We start from the raw sequence: 16,893 nt of genomic DNA on the forward strand, positions 1-16,893 counted from the left end.
CTTCCTTCGCTCAGCCTTCCTTATGGTCCAGCTCTCGCAGCCATAGGTTATTACGGGGAATACCATTGCTTGAACAATGCGGACCTTTGTTGTCAGTGTGATGTCTCTGCTCTTCACTATTTTATCAAGATTTGTCATTGCTCTCCTCCCAAGAAGTAAACGTCTTCTCATTTCCTGGCTGCAGTCAGCGTCTGCAGTAATCTTTGCGCCTAGAAAGACAAAGTCTGTCACTGCCTCCACGTTTTCTCCCTCTATTTGCCAGTTATCAATCAAGCTGGTTGCCATAATCTTGGTTTTTTTGAGGTTTAACTGCAACCCAGCTTTTGCACTTTCTTCTTTCACCTTCGTCATGAGGTTCCTCAGCTCCTCCTCGCTTTCAGCCATCAAAGTGGTATCATCTGCATATCGGAGACTGTTAATGTTTCTTCCAGTGATTTTAACTCCAGCCTTGGCTTCATCAAGACCAGCACGTCGCATGATGTGTTCTGCATACAGATCGAGTAGGTAGGGTGAGAGTATACAACCCTGCCGTACTCCTTTCCCAATCTTAAACCAATCTGTTGATCCGTGGTCTGTTCTTACCGTTGCTACTTGGTCGTTATACAGATTCCTCAGGAGGCAGACAAGATGACTTGGTATCCCCATCCCACCAAGAACTTGCCACAATTTGTGATGATCCACACAGTCAAAGGCTTTAGAATAGTCAATAAAACAGAAATAGATGTTTTTTGAAACTCCCTGGCTTTCTCCATTATCCAGCGGATATTGGCAATTTGGTCTCAAGTTCCTCTGCCTTTTCTAAACCCAGCTTGTACATCTGGCAATTCTCGTTCCATGAATTGCTGGAGTCTACCTTGCAAGATCTTGAGCATTCCCTTACTGGCATGTGAAAGAAGTGCCACTGTTCAATAGTTTGAACATTCTTTGGTGCTTCCCTTTTTTGGTATGGGGATATAAGTGGATTTTTTCCAATCTGTAGGCCATTCTTGTGTTTTCCAAATTTGCTGGCATATGGCATGCATCACCTTGACAGCATCGTCCTGCAAGATTTTAAACAGTTCAGCTGGGATACTGTCATCTCCTGCTGCCTTGTTATTAGCAATGCTTCTTAAGGCCCATTCAAACTCACTCTTCAGGATGTCTGGCTCTAGCTCACTGACCACACCGTCAAATCTATCCCCGATATTATTATCCTTCCTATACAGATCTTCCATATATTCTTGCCACCTTTTCTTGATCTCTTCTGCTTCTGTTAGGCCCTTGCCATCTTTGTTTTTGATCATACCCATTTTTGCCTGGAATTTACCTCCACTGTTTCTAATTTTCTGGAAGAGGTCTCTTGTCCTTCCTATTCTATTATCTTCTTCCACTTCTGCGCATTGCTTGTTTAAGAATAATTCCTTATCTCTTCTGGCTAACCTCTGGAATTTTGCATTTAATTGGGCATATCAGAGGACAGGAAGGCCTGGTGTGCTATGGTCAATGGGGTCACGAAGAGTCGGACACGACTTAACGACTGAACAACAACAACCCCCTATCACTGTTGCCTTTTGCTTTCCTTCTTTCTTGGGCTGCTTCCAGTGTCTCAGCAGACAGCCATCTTGCCTTCTTGGTTTTCTTTTTCTTTGGGACGTTTTTTGTTGCCGCTTCCTGAACAATGTCGCGAACTTCTGTCCATAGTTCTTCTGGGATCCTATCTACTAAATCTAGTCCCTTAAAGCTATTCTTCACCACCACTGCATATTCATGAGGAATATTAGTGAGCTCATATCTAACTGATCTGTGGGTCTTCCCTATTCTATTTAGTCTGATTCTAAATTGTGCAACAAGAAGTTCATGACCTGAACTACAGTCAGCTCCAGGTCTTGTTTTTACCGACTGCATAGATGTCCGCCACCTTTGGCGTCAAAGGATGTAGTCAATCTGATTTTGGTGTCGACCATCTGGTGAAGTCCATGTATAAAGTCATCTTTTAGGTTGTTGGAAGAGAGTGTTTGTTATGCACAGTGAGTTGTCTTGGCAAAATTCTATCAGCCTATGTCCCACTTCATTTTGTTCTCCCAGACCATGCTTGCCTGTAATTCCAGGTGTCGTTTGACTACCCACCTTAGCATTCCAGTCTCCTATAATGAAGATAACATCTCTTTTTGGCGTATTATCCAGTAGGTGCTGCAGACCTTCATAGAACTGATCTACTTCTGCTTCTTCAGCTTCTGTGGTTGGGGCGTTATTTGGATCACTGTGATGTTAAATGGCTTACCCTGAATTCGAATTGAGATCATTCTATCATTTTTTGGATTGTATCCAAGCACTGCTTTATCCACTTTATTTTTAGTTATGAAGGCTACTCCATTTCTTCTGTGGTCCTCTTGTCCACAGTAGTAGATCTGGTGGTCATCTGATGTGAAGTGGCCCATTCCAGTCCATTTCAGTTCACTGACACCCAAGATGTATATATTTAATCTTGTCATCTCCCCAATAACCACATCCAATTTGCCCTGGCTCATAGATCTTACAGTCCAGGTTCCTATGGTGTGTTGATCTTTAGAACATCGGATTTGTCGTTCACCTCCAGCACCGTCGGTAGCTAGCCGTCCTTTCAGCTTTGAGCTAGCTGCGTCATCACATCTGGGGCTAGTTGAACTTATCCTCTGTTCCTCCCCAGTAGCATTTTGACCATCTTCCGACCTGGGAGTCCCATCTTCTGATGGTATACCGACATATCTCAGGTTGTACTGATCCATTTAGTTTTCATGGCAAGAATACTGGGGTGGGTTGCCGTTCCCTTCCCCATGGATCGTATTTAGTCTGACCTCTCTGCCATGACCTTCCCGTCTTGGGTGTCCCTTCACGGTTTAGCTCATGACGTCATTGAGGTGCTCAAGCTCCAGCACCACGACAAGGTAACGATCTCCTTTGCTGAAGAATCAAATAAAAGCACCATATCAAATATTAAAAGCTAGCTGAAATAAGAACCATATCCACCAATTGTCCAAATGAATGTGTACTGGGGAAACACTGTTCCTTGTGCCCACTGACAATACAGAGAGATGGAATCCCCGCCTGAGACCCTGGAGATGATGGGGGTGATCCAAGATGTTGAACTTCCTGGATTTTGCCAGTTAAAGCCAGCCTTGGGCAACTAGCAATTACAGCCTGTACTGGCTGGCAAGGAAATGGTTCTAACTGGCAAATGTTTCCTGGGTGATGTTTGTTCATCTTGCAGGGTTTGTATCTTAGATATTTAGGTAAGCTGCACCTAAAGTCAGGAGATATCATTGTTTCTGCAATGAAAAACTGCAGAAATGATCAGGGGTATATCAAAGTACCCAGGAGCAGTTGGTTACGGTTGTAATATTAGAAGACATTCATTGTAATTACAATGTGTATTTTTCAGTCAAAAGTTCCTCTTTGGCTCTCCCTTAACAGCACAGAATTAACCTTTAGAGCCTTTGCTGCTAGAGGATGCAATAGATGGGGCTGTTTGAAAATTCCAGGTAAAAAAAGGCTACACAGATTTTTTTGGCAAAGTCACCTGATAAGTGGCTATGATACTCCTTAGAGATGAGGCATCCTAATGTTGTTGAAGCAACTGGGAGACTGTTGGTCTGACATAGTATAGTTATTGCCCAAGAACTGCACTGCCCTTTGCCAGAGTAAGTTTGTTCTTTGGTGATCTCAGTTAGCAGTCTTAAATGTGTTTGAAGCCTTATGTGCTGCTATGTAGGACTCCGTGGGTTTGAAGCTGGGGAGCAGAATGTGATGCAACAGTTGGGGTTGCAACAATTAGTTCTGCAAAGGATTCCTGCTAATTTCCTCAACATCCTGTTGAACTACCTGCAGTCTCTTATGTTACCAGACAGGATTTCCAAGAACCATTGGCATGGACATATTAAGGCCACTTTCCCCAACCTGATGCCCTCCAGATGTGTTGGACTATAACTCCCAGCATCCCCAAGCCAGCTGTGTTAAGGTCTGCCTAGTAAAAGAGGAAATATATCCATATAGGAAGTCTGTGAAGCTCACCTGTGATGAAAGCACCCCCTACTGCACTTGGTGTGGGTGTGTTTGTCATCTGGGACAGACGGCACAATGATTTCGTGCAATTTTCAGCATAGATATGTTGCTTGTGGAGACACAAGGCCCACTGAACTTGCTGGAGGAGTTCTGAGTATATCTCATAAGATCTGATTGTTGGTCATGAACGTCCAGTATACATCATGCGGCATTATCACAAAAAGGATTTGGAGCTCAATCATTGGCATCTTTATTTGGAAGCAGGTTCCATTGATTTCAGTGGATGGTTCTCCCAAGCAAGCGTGCGGGTGTTGGTGTCGTGCCTAAGCCTTTGAGGCTCATACTTCCCCCACCATTTTAGATGGAGGCCAAATGCTTGACGTCTTTCAGTGCTTCATCAATCATTCACAGGTGCCTTTCAGTGTGCGCGCGCGTGTGTCTGTGAGAGAGAGTGTGAGGGTGTGTGCACGTGCACCTGCGCGAGTAATACAAATATGCAAGTGAAGGGCGAGTCTGTGATCTAACTCGGTGCTGTAGTGTTAAGTGACATGACAACCCTGGTCCCAAGTGGTGAGAGGGATGTCTGTCTGTTTGAGGCAGCTGTCATCTGCATAGGACATCCCTATATATGCAGGAGTTGCCTGAAGGTTTCAACAATCCCCTTTGCAATTGACCCACATGCCACACTTTCTCTTCCTCCTAAGATCGTTAATTGAAGAAGGATGGAGAAGATGGTCCCAGGCCTGAAACCAGGGTAGGCATTGCGGGGAGTGTGGGTGTTGGTGCCGTTGTGCACCTGCCGAGGCTCCCCCCAACCCCTGGGGCCCACTGCTAACTGCTGGAGCTTGCTGGCCCTGCTGTTCCTCCAAGCTGTTGCTGCTACCTGTTGACCTGACCCCTCTTAAGCAAGTGAGCAGTGATGAGAGCAAGGAGAAGGAGCAGCAGTCTTGCCTCACCTTGTTTGCTCGCTGTCTCTGGAAAGTTTTTGTGGATCAGGGCTGGCATCAGCATCTGACATCCTTGGGCAGCTGCCAGGGCCCACTGCTGATGCCTACCCCCCTGGGCCCCACTCATTCATTCATTTATAATCTAGCTACCCTTTTCATTTCCCATAATTCCCTTGACCAAGTGTTGCTCTGGGGCATTGTGGAAAATTAAAAGGGTAGCTAGACCCAGCTGTGCAGTGCTGCTACTGCAGGTAGGGAAGTCCACTGACAGATTTTTGCTTATTTAAAATATTTCTTGGTTGCCTTTCAGGGCAGAAGCTCTCCCAAGGCGGCATACAACAACAAAAGACTTAACCATTAAGATATTAAAAGGGATAAAAACATGAATACAATAAAAACCAGCAATAAAAAGAGCAATAAAAACCAATGCTAAAACAAGCAACAACAATAGCAACAGCAGCAATTGTATCAGGAGAAGGCCATGGTAAAATAATGTTTTCAAGGCGTTCTTAAAAGCCAGCAATGATGGACCATGGCAGACCACCATTGGTAACTTATTCCAAAGGTGTGGGGCCACTGCAGAGAAGGCCCTCTCACATGTGGTCACCCACCTAAATGTTCTCACAGGTGGGCAAATGAGAACTTGCTGATCTTAAATTATGGGCAGGCTGACATGGATGAAGTAATTTGATCCCAAACTGTTTAAAGTTTTGAAGGTCAAAACCAGCAGTTTCAATTGGGCTTGGAGACATACTGGTAACTGGTGCAGCTGGCGCAGTATAGGTGTTATATGATCAGATAGCCTCTCCCCTACCAACACTCAGGTGGTTGCATTCTGCACGAGCTGAAGTCTCTGGATCATCTTCAAGGGCAGCCCCGCATACAGCACATTACAGTAGTCCAGCCTGGACGTTACTAGTGCATGGACAACTGAGGCAAAGTCCATCCGCTCCAGATAGGGCCACAGCTGGCATACCAGCCTAAGGTGGTAAAAGGCACTCTTGGACACTGCAACCATCTGGACTTCCCCAGTTAGCGCAGAGTCCAGGAGGACTCCCAGACTGCGCACTTGGTCTTTTAGGGGGAGTGCAACCCCATCTAAGACCAGTTATAAACCTCCATCCGGAGTAGTTGGTTTCCTAACCCACAATGCCTCTGTCTTGTCTGGATTAAGTTTACCTTCGTCCGTTCCAAAACAGCCTCCAGACACTGTTCAAGAGTTCCACAGACTCCCTGGGATGTGCAGATGGAAATGAGAAGTAGAGCTGAGTATCACCTGCGTACTCATGACACTTCAGCCCAAACCTCCTGATGAATTCCCCCAGCAGTTTCATGTAGATGTTAAAAAGTGTGGGGCACAAGATAGAACCTTGCGGCACCCTACAGGCTAAGTGGAACAAAAGTCCCCCAGCACCACCTTCTGAGACCACTCTTCCAGAAAGGACTGGAACCACTTTAAAACCATGTCTCCCAAGCCCAGTCCAGACAACCTAATCAAAAGGATGCCATGGTCGATGGTATTGAAAGCCACTGAGAGGTCCAGTGGAAGCAGTAGGGCTGTACTCCCCCCATCCATTCTCCAGCATAAGTCATCAACCAGGGCGAGTAAGGCTGTTTCTGACCCATAACCACACCTGAAACTTGATTGGAATGGGTCTAAATCAGTATAATCCAACATCGCTTGGAGTTGTGAGGCCACCACATCCTCCAGCAAGAAGCTAAGAATGGCACATTTGATGTGCCGGGTGGTAGTTATCTGAAACCACAGGATCTAGATTTGTTGTATTCAGCAAGGGCCTCACCACTGCTTCTTTCAAAGCATCAGGGACCTCACCATCCCTCGGAGGCATTTACCACCTCAGAGGTTGAGGTAACCAGAAGAGGGGGTCCAACAGAGGACGCTGTGCTCACGACACCCCAAATGTGGAGCTGGACCTGGTGTGGGTTGTGTCCGAAGGGCTGGGGGAGGGCAAGGACATGAACAGAGGGAACAGCAGTGAGGATGAGACGGGTCCACTCCAAGTGTCTTGCCCAAGAGCCTCCCAAAACCTGTAGCTGGCAATGGATGAAACATTATGATTTTATTATTTGTACCCTCATGTTAAACGCTCAAAGTGGCTTACAGAAAAATACAAGCTAAAAATACAAGCTAAAACTGTGAAACAGAACTAAAAATAATCACAGCACTAAAATGGCATATTGACTAAAGGAAGCAATGCATCTCACCAATAAGTCTTCAGCAAGGGCCTGAAAGCACACAGTTGGGGTGGGGTGGGGTGGGGGGGACCATTTGGCCCTTCAGATGCTGTTGGACTGCATCTCCGATCAGCCCTAGCAGAATAGCCAGTGGCAAGGTATGATGGGAGTTGAACTGCAATAGCGTCTGGAGAGCCACACATTCCCCATCCCTGGCATATAAGGAAGGAGCCTGGCAGAGCTCCACAGGGAGAAGATTCCAAAGTTTTTGTGCCACCACTGAAAAGGCCTGTCACTTGTACCCCAGTACAAGTAGGGCCTCTGTAGGCCTCTGTAGACCCCAAGTAGGGCCTCTGAAGCTGACCTTGAACCTCAAGCAGGATTGTATAAGAGAAGGGCCAGTGTAGTGTAGTGGTGAGGGTGATGGGCTGGGAGATCCGGGTTCTAGTTCCCACTTGGCCATGGAAGCTCACTGGGTGACTTTGGGCCAGTCACAGACTCTCAGCCCAACCTACCTCACAGGGTTGTTGTTGTGAGGATACAATGGAGAGAAGGAAGACAATGTAAGCCGCCTTGGGTTCCTTGCAAGAGGAAAAAAGGCGGGATAGAAATGCAATAATAAATAAATAATAATAAATAAAATAAGGTGGTTGTGGAGCTACCCTAGTCCTAGGCCCTAGAGCAAATGCTGACACTGTTCATTAGTAAATTTGCTTCTCAACTTGAAATACTCAAAGTAAACAGTTCAAGACAAACATGATTTTAACCTAATCGTAAGCATATTTACTTTGGAATGCTTGGGATCATGCCTGCTGTGCTAAGCCTCTTGCATGGAAGATCCATTGAAATGTAACTTCCTAAATTTCCTTCCTATCCCTTCTGACAGGAGCTTCAAACTCACTATAGCACCACATGGCCCCTGCTTGAAATCCCAAACTTATGCTCCAAAGCATTTGATACGTACTCCCCACTCTCAGCTGCCACAAGGCCCTTCCTTCCTTCATTTAAGAAGCTGCTATTATCCTTTCATAGGGAAGTTAACTATTATTTAATTTGCAGCCCTCATTTTAGGGTAAAGTGGATTACAAAATGCATTACAATCCCACAGAGTGGATTACAGGTAAGGCAAAACATACTCTGGCTTGTAATTGAGCTGGGATTTGAACCCAGACTTCGTTGGTCCTTCCTGTCTTCCCCTTCCTGGTTTTGGTGTTCAGTACAAAACCAGCAGCCAGAAGAATCCTTCTAGCTGGGAGGTAAAGGAGCTGAGACCTTCCATTGCTCTTATGTCATGTCTTGCTCAATTGGAGCTCTGATTACTTCAGTACTCTAATCTGTTCATCAGACAGAAAAGGAAAGGAGCTTTCTAAAATGTGCAACCTCACTGATGAGTCATGAAAGATGAGGTGCTAATGACACTTCCAGAATTGCTCTAGGTCTGTTGGACACATTGCACAGTAAGAGAGCAGGATGTTTATAACTCAGCTGGTTTGTCTTGTCTTCTAGATCTTCTCTCAAGAATACATCAACCTGCTGCTTTCCATGTATTTCTTTGTCCTTGGGATCCTTGCCCTTTCCCACACCATCAGGTAAAAGGCTGAGAACAACAGATGACTTAAATACTGCCTGTTGTGATTCCCAATTTTTAAAAAGCAAGTTCCTAACCCTTAGAATTGTAGCAAAGCCACCCCAGACTTAGCTGCATTTTTGCTTAAAAGCTTACAACACAGAGGATCTGAGTGGAGATGCCAGTAGCTGATATGGCCTCATCTAGCACAGCTTCTCCACCCTTCCTCTCTGCTCATTCCTGGGGGCAATTTTTTTTTTTAAGCCATGGATTGAGGCCACGTCTGTCCATCCCACTCACCTTGGGACTCATTTCTCAAATAAAAGATGCACAGTGCAGCTGATAAATGGGCTATTGCACATCAGAGTCAAGATGAACACACACAAGTTGTAAATTTAGTATTCAACTTAATTGTATCTGATTTTTGGTGCAAAGCTGATGGGGGTGATGTTGGGAACTGCACGTACTGTAAGCAGCTGCTCAGTCTTCTCTCATATTTCATTGCCATGAATAAGGACATTTCTGTGGGATGAACAACGCCTAAATTTGCCCTTAGACTCCTGGCTCTCCTTCCTCTGAAACCTGGCAAAAAGATGGACCTGGACTTCATTTGACCTATCCTTAAAGCAGGGGTGGGCAGCATGTGGTCTTCCTGGCCTTAAGTGCCGCCCCCACCAAATTTAGCTTGGAAGTCTGGTTTTAAAGGTGAATCTGGCCCGTTTAGGCTGCTGTTGTGGTTTACTGCTTAAATTTGGCAGCAGCCCACTGATAGTTTTGTTGCCGCTGCTACAATTCTGCAGCATGTGGCAGAGATAGTGCACCCCCTCCCAGGAGGTTCCGGGGGCCTCCAGAAATTGAAATTGGCCTCCAGAGCCCCAGAGGTTCCCCACCTTTAAGTCTTAAAGGCTGCCACAGTTTGCCTAGCCCAGTCTTGCAAATATGCCCATACACTTTCATTTGTTTTCATTGCTTTCATTTCTATACTGCCCAATAGCCAAAGCTCTCTGGGCAGTTCACAAAAATTACAACCCCCAAAATACAAGGTAATAAAAACAATATAAAATCTTTAACCTACAACACTTCATAACAACTTAAAGCAGGTAAAAACAGTTACAATAAAATACTGGGACCTGATAAAAAGAATGTGTTCACCCTTACCCATGTTAGTAATTTTGTGTCCCAAAAGGGAGAAACGAACCAAGAATCTGAAGCCAGTTCTTACTTGCCTGTGCTGAGTGACTGTTTCCAAGCCTGGCTTAGCCAGTCACACTTCCTACTGGAGGTGTGTGTGTAAGTCACACGACTGGGGCAAACATTGGTTGGCAGTCCTTGAGCTAAACTTGGGGCAAGCAGCGGAGCTTAGTGGACGACACGCCATGTTCCCATCCAGTCCGTTTCTGTTGTTGCCGTCAGGTGTGCTTCTTAAGGAGTGAGCTTGTTCCCTTCTCTCTCTCCTCTTCCCCCCGCCCCCCACTTCTCCACTCTTACTGCAGCCCCATGATGAACAAATTTTTCCCAGCCAATTTCCCTAACAAGCAGTACCAGCTCCTCTTCACTCAGGGCTCTGGGGAAAGTAAGGAAGGTAAGTCTGCCTGCCAGCCAGCTTGGTGTTTTCTGACTTCTCCCAAACTGGAGGCTCTTGGTAGCCTTTGCGTGCTGCTGCTTGCTTTGGGCCAGTAGGGCCTGCCCATAGTTTGCCACTTCTCTTAATGGGGTCAGAATACTGGCAGGCACCTTTGGGTCTTTGGCTCACTTGCCTTCCAACCGCCGCTGCCTGCTGCTGCTATTTTCATATGTCGGTGCCATGGATGGCTGCAGGACTGTGCCACACACGGGAATGATTTGGGTATTTTCCCCAAAGGACAGACAGACAACGATTTTTGACACACACCCCCAACCCAAATGCAACCCACAAGAATGCCATTTTTGGGGGGTAGAAAGACAGGGTACAAATACAATAAATACAAGAGGCCTAATTATCTGCAAAAATGGGGACCGGGGCTGGGGGCTGGTGGGTATCCGGCAGGCCGCAGGCTGGGTCTGGAGAGTTGGCTTCGGCCTGGTAGCTCACACGGTCTTCCAACGGGTTGCTGCCTGCAGTTCATGGGCAGGATGGGGATGGTGAAAGGTCTGGGGTTTGGGCTGGGTCAGGGAGTAGAGAGGATAGCCAGGCTGGTTCAGAAAAGAAGTTTCTCATGGTGGGGGCGGGGGTGGCTGTAGCGTCTGCCAAATAGAGATGTGGAGGCTATCCCAAGGTGTGGCGGGAGATGCAGGTGGAGCATGGGACGGAGGAGGGCGACGGGGCATGAGGAGTCTTCACCATCACAATAGCTTTAAATGTCTGATTGAAGCCTTGGCTTGGAAGGGGCCACAAGTGAGTATCGGCCGTGGCCTTATGCTGAGTCAGACCCTTGGTCCATCCCGGCTGGTGTCGTCTGTGCCGATTGGTAGGGGCTCAGAGGTCTCTCCCATCACCTCTTGCCCGATTCTTTAAGTGGAGCAGCCAGGGATCAAACTGGGACCTTCTGCATGCGAAACATGGGCCATACCACCGAGCCACAGCGCCTCCCGTTAACTCAGTGGCAGTGTGCGTGCTTTGAATGCAGAAGGTCCCGGACGTGGTCTCCACCGTTTCCAGTTCAGTGGATCTTCGGCATTTGGGGTGTGAAAGAGCTCTCTCTTCCCAGGAAGATGAGAGTGACCTCCGGTCAGAATAGACAGTACTAGGCTCGGTGGACCGGTGGCCTGACTTTCCACAAGACAGCTGTCTCTGTATATAATGTTGGTGTCAAATGGGCCACTTGTCGGCTCTCTTGGCTCCTTGGCAAACCAACCAGGCTGACTCTGTGTTGCCCATCCTCACTCTCGCTTTGTATTAAAGAAGCTGACAAAGGTGACAACGACGTGGTGGCTTTTGTTGCAGAGATTGTGAACTACGAATTTGACACAAAGGACCTCGTGTGCCTGGCCCTGAGCAGTGTTGTTGGAGTCTGGTACCTGCTGAGGAAGGTATGCAGAGCTGCTGGCATTGCCTGGGGACCCCCGACCAGGCGGAACACAGGGAGCCTGTTTGCGGTTTCCCTGCAGGGCTTGAGGAGGGGCAGGACAGTGGGGAGAGAGACATGGCACAGCTGTGCTGGGTGCTGATCTGCACCATCCTCCCTTTCCCCAGCACTGGATTGCCAACAACCTCTTTGGACTGGCCTTCTCGCTCAATGGGGTGGAGCTGCTGCACTTGAACAACGTTAGCACCGGCTGCATCCTGCTCGGGGGCCTCTTCATCTATGACGTCTTTTGGGTGAGTACATGACTGAACAAGCCATAGCTCGTTCCCTCAATCCCTGGGATGCTTGCTTCCCTCCTGCTTTGCCCACTTCCTCCCTGAATCACAAATGCCTTAGTGGTGCTGTAGTACTGGCACGTAGAACAGCTGGTTTTTTGGGCCGCTCTTGACTGCCGCTTCTGTAGCCTGGTGAAATAATCCATGGATTGGGTTCGCACGTAACGTCAACCCATGGTTTAAAAGCAGGGGTGGGCAGAAGGTAGACCTCCAGACTTCACCTCTCAGAAGCCCCTCCCTGCACGGCCTATGGTCAGGAATGCTGATAGTTGAAATCCCAAACCTCTGGAGACTGACGTTCCACTCACCCCTGATTTAAACATCCCGGACTTCACAACCCAATGACAAACCATGTGTTTTCTTTCTGGGTGGTTCATGGTTAACACAACATGGTGTGTTAGCACAGCCGCATTCACACAACAAGCATGGCCGTATTCACACATCACAACAACCCAGAATTCAGCAACCCAAACCATGGGTTAACATTATGTGTGAATTAGGGGCTGCCCTAGGGCTTTCTGTTGGGCTCAGCAGACAGCATAGAGCTTTTGTGCAAGTCTGGTCTGCAATAACTTCCCTTGAAACCCAAATCCATGGCCTTCATTCTTGCAGACTCCCCGCTCTGTCCTGCAACCAGGGTTGGACAAATCTGTCCCATTTTGGTTTCACTCAGTTTCACATTTTTCCAGTCCTAAATTCATTTCTTCCCATTTCCATCTCAGTTAGAGATGTCATTTTTTAAAATGTGCATGAAAATTTGTAGCCATTTTCCATGCATATTTCTCTTATTATATGCCATTTTGTATGCAATATTGGTGAGTACTTGTTTTTTAAATATATTTTTTTATTTGGGAAGTGCTTTTTTGGAAAGTATTTGGAAATATATTTTTTTATTTTGGAAAAGTTTTTTAATGGCTTTTTTTAGAAAAAGTGGATTTGTTATGTTGAGTCTTGTGATGTTATATTAGACCACTGATGAATACCTTTGTGTCGAATTGCATTCAGCTTAGATGGTTACATATTTCACAATAATAGGCCTGCTAGGAGAAACAACTAAGAGTTTTGGGGCACCTTAGGCTAACAGATATATCGTGACCAAAATTTCCGTGGACGCTGTGCCCTTCATCGGATGTGTCATCACACATGACATCAGACTGTGTCCACGAAAGCTTATGCCATAATAAATTTGCCAGCCTAAGATACCCCCAAACTCTTGGGTTTTGCTGCAACAAGCTGACCCAGCTACCCAGCTGAACCCTCTAAGGGTTTTTCTGATTTGTATGGTATTATATGTAATCATATAATACTATACAAATCAAATATAATACAAATATAAGGGGCTGCAGTGGCTTAGTGGTTAAGACGCTGAACTGCAGACCGGAAGGTCGGCAGGACAGCAGTTTGAGACCCGAGTGCTGCGTGACGGAGTGAGCTCCCGTCTTCAGTCCCAGCTCCTGCCAACCCAGCAGTTCAAAAGCAAGAAATTGCAAGTAGATAAATAGGTACCGCCTCGGCGGGAAAGGTAACAGCGTTCTGTGCACCTCGGTGTTCAGTCATGCCGGCCACATGACCACAGAAGCGTCTTCGGACAGCGCTGGCTCTTCGGCTTAGAAATGGAGATGAGCACCACACCCTAGAGTCGGACACGACTGGTTGGGGACACCTTTTATATGTAATCATTAACTTATCTAATGAAGGATCCTGTCCAGTATTAATTTATTTCTCCTTAACTCTGTTTCTGGTTTAATATGCTTTTGTTAAGGAATATTTTGTGCCTTTTCTTCTTTGTACAACTAAGGGATTATGCCAAAGGCTTTGTGGAGCAGCTTGATTTTTGGGAGGGGTTTGGGGGGGGGATATTAGTGTAATAAAACTTTCTGCCCCCACTCTGAGAAAAGCAGAAGATTGGCGACTTGGGGGCAGGGTGAGGGACCTGCAGAAGGCCAAGGGAAAGGAGGATGGTTGAGAACCAGGGAATGGCGGATGCAGGAGGGCAGCCTTTTGCAGTGCCTGAGGACAAGGACCGGGAGCTTTTGGCAGGAGGTGTGAAGGGCTGAATTCCACATTGTTGGGCTGGTTAAGATCGATTTATGGTGCATCCATAATCTCGTTTTGTTCTTTTAACCACTTCTCATCTACTCTTGCCCATCCCGAGGCCGCACAGTAGGTCAGGCTAGGCATTTTAAAAGCAGAGCTAAGGAAGGCGTGAAATTGGAGGGAGCAGGGAATTGCAGCCTGCCCTTCTCTTTCAGAAGGCCTGTTCTCCACAGGCTGGCTGCAGTGGTGGCGTGCGTGCCTGTCCAGCAGCCGCGGTCCTTCACGCTGCTCTCCTCTTCCCTAGGTCTTTGGCACCAACGTGATGGTGACTGTTGCAAAGTCATTTGAGGCGCCCATCAAACGTGAGTAGCTGGCTTTGGCCCTCTGGCAGCAGCACTGTGCACATGAGCAAATGCTAACCAAGCCTGTTTGCAGCAGTGTGAGCCACCGAGACCCCTTTCCCGCAAGCCAGCCTGCCCCAACCTGCTGCCCTCCAGATGTGTTGGACTACATCTCCCAGCATGCCCTGGCCAGCCATGCTGACTGGGGCATGCTGGGAGTTGCAGTGCAACACTCTGGAGGGCCCTAGATTGCCCTACGGCAGCCTTCCCTCAATCTCATCCCCTGAACTGCTGCTTGCTTTATTGCTTTATTCATTTATTACGTTTCTATACCGCCCAATAGCCAAAGCTCTCTGGGCAGTTCACAACAATTAAAGCCATAAAATACAACACAATAAAATACAATATAAAAGTCTAAAATGAAAATATAAAATAAAAATAATAACCAAACAGAACCTAGCAGCAGTGCAAACGTTTAAAATACAGTAACAGATTTAAAACAGAAAGTGAAAAACTAAAACGCTTGGAAAAATTAAAAGGTCTTCACCCGGCACCAAAAAGAGCACAACATAGGTTCCAGGCAAGCCTCTCTGGGAAGCGCATTTCGTAAGTGGGGTGCCACAGCAGAAAAGGCTTAGTAGCCACCCACCTCACTTCCTTTGGCCGCTGAAGGCTATCTTAGGGTCCAGGCAGGTGTATCTGGGAGGAGACGATCCTTCAGGTAGCCTGGCCCCAAGCTATTTAGATCTTTGAATGTTAATACTAGCACTTTGAATTGGGCCCAGAAATGGACTGGCATAATATGATCACGCTGGCCAGTCCCTGTTAACAATCTTGCTGCCCTATTTTGGACTAGCTGAGGTTTCTGGACTATTTTCAAAGGCAGCCCTACATATAATGCCTTGCAGGAATCCAGATGAGAGGTTATCAGAGCATGGATGACTGTAGGTAGGCGATCTATGTCCAGACAAGGGCATAGTTAGTGTATCAGCCTAACTTGATAAAAGGTGCTCCATGCCACCCGGTCCACCTGTGTCTCTAGTGACAGTGCTGGAGGTTCAAACTAAACCTGATCCCTTAGGGGTGAGTGCAACCCCCACCCAAACAGGTTGAACGTCACTTAGCTGGGCAGACGAACCACCCACTAACAGTACCTCTGTCTTGTCTGGGTTGAGTCTCAGTTGATTGGCCTTCATCCAGCCTGTTACCGCATCCAGGCACTGGTTCAGAGCACCCACTACTGTACCTAGATTTTATGAAAAGGGGAGAGCTGGGTGTCATTCACATGTTGGTGACACCTCAGTCCAACTCTCCAGATGACCTCCCCCAGCAGTTTCATGGAGATGTTGAACAGCATGGGGGATAAAATAGAGCCTTGTGGCACCCCATTGCAGAACTGCCAAGGGGCAGAGTAATAGTCCCCCAGCGCCACCTTCTGGAACCACTGCCATCCAGTACCTCCAACTATCCAGAAGCCTATCCAGAAGGATACTATGGTTGATGGTATCAAAACCTGCTGAGAGGTCCAAGAGAATCAGCAGGGTTGCACTCCCCCTGTTCCTTGCCTGGCAAAGGTCATCCCACAGGACAACCAAGGCAGTTTCCTTTCCAAAACCAGGCCTGAAGCCTGATTGAAATGGTTCTAGATGATCAGTGTCATTCAAGAGTGCCTGCCTGGATTTGGCCAGCAACCACCTGCTCAAGCACCTTGCCCAGGAAGGGGATATTAGCCACCGGCCTATAGTTGTTAACATCTTCTGGGTCCCTGTTAGGCTTCTTCAGGAGTGGCCTCATACCTGTCTCTGTTAAAGTGGCCAGCACCACTCCATCTCTCAAAGAGGAATTGATAACCTCCTGGACGCAGCTGCACATCCCCTCCCTATTAGATGTCATAAGCAATGACGGGTAAGGGTCAAGCACGCAGATGGTCAACTGGGCTTGGCCAAGCACCTTGCCTGCATCCTCAGGCCTCAACAGCTGAAACTCAACCAATAAAAGTGAACCAGACAGTGCTCTGGACACCTCTACTAATGGAATTGCAGGAACTGTGGTGTCCAAGCCATGACGAATGCGAGCGACTTCATCTTCTAAGTGTGGTGCAAACTCATCACAGCAGCTTCTGCAGTTTCCACTATCTCTCTCCCTGGCCCAGACAGCAAAATGCCACGGACTGCTTGGAAAAGCGCCACTGGACAACAGTGAAGATGCACTGCTGGTAGAAAATAACTCTCCTTGCCACTCACTGCCACAGAGTAGGCTCGATAATGACCTCTAACCTGTGTTCGGTTGGACTCGGCATGAGTCTTCCTCCACCTGCATTCTAGCCATCTTCCCTCTTGCTTCCCTGCCCTCAGCTCAGATGCATACCAAGGACTTGCTGGGCTCTGCTCAGAGGGAGAGGGTGCTTGGGAGCAATCCTGTCAACTGCCCAAGTCATCTCTGCATTCC

The 16,893-nt window shown here is 47.3% G+C and overlaps 1 protein-coding gene across 6 annotated transcripts in view; it reads left to right on the forward strand.

Moving 5' to 3' along the window:
• The window catches only part of HM13 (histocompatibility minor 13), a 32,158-nt gene that overhangs the window by 3,975 nt on the left and 11,290 nt on the right, over positions 1-16,893 (forward strand). For 3 of the 6 annotated variants that reach the window (XM_084854529.1, XM_084854531.1, XM_084854526.1), the window contains exons 3-7: positions 8,667-8,749; positions 10,221-10,309; positions 11,651-11,736; positions 11,900-12,025; positions 14,409-14,466. In XM_084854529.1, the coding sequence (XP_084710655.1) occupies positions 8,667-8,749; positions 10,221-10,309; positions 11,651-11,736; positions 11,900-12,025; positions 14,409-14,466 (442 nt within the window). Of the gene's footprint in view, positions 1-8,666; positions 8,750-10,220; positions 10,310-11,608; positions 11,737-11,899; positions 12,026-14,408; positions 14,467-16,893 lie in introns of all 6 variants that reach the window. The other 3 variants (XM_084854527.1, XM_084854525.1, XM_084854530.1) reach the window with 1 other exon arrangement.

This window comes from Heloderma suspectum, chromosome 4 (assembly GCF_057233095.1).
Source record: "Heloderma suspectum isolate Gila_16-S chromosome 4, 16-S_ref, whole genome shotgun sequence".
In the NCBI taxonomy this organism is placed as follows: domain Eukaryota; kingdom Metazoa; phylum Chordata; class Lepidosauria; order Squamata; family Helodermatidae; genus Heloderma; species Heloderma suspectum.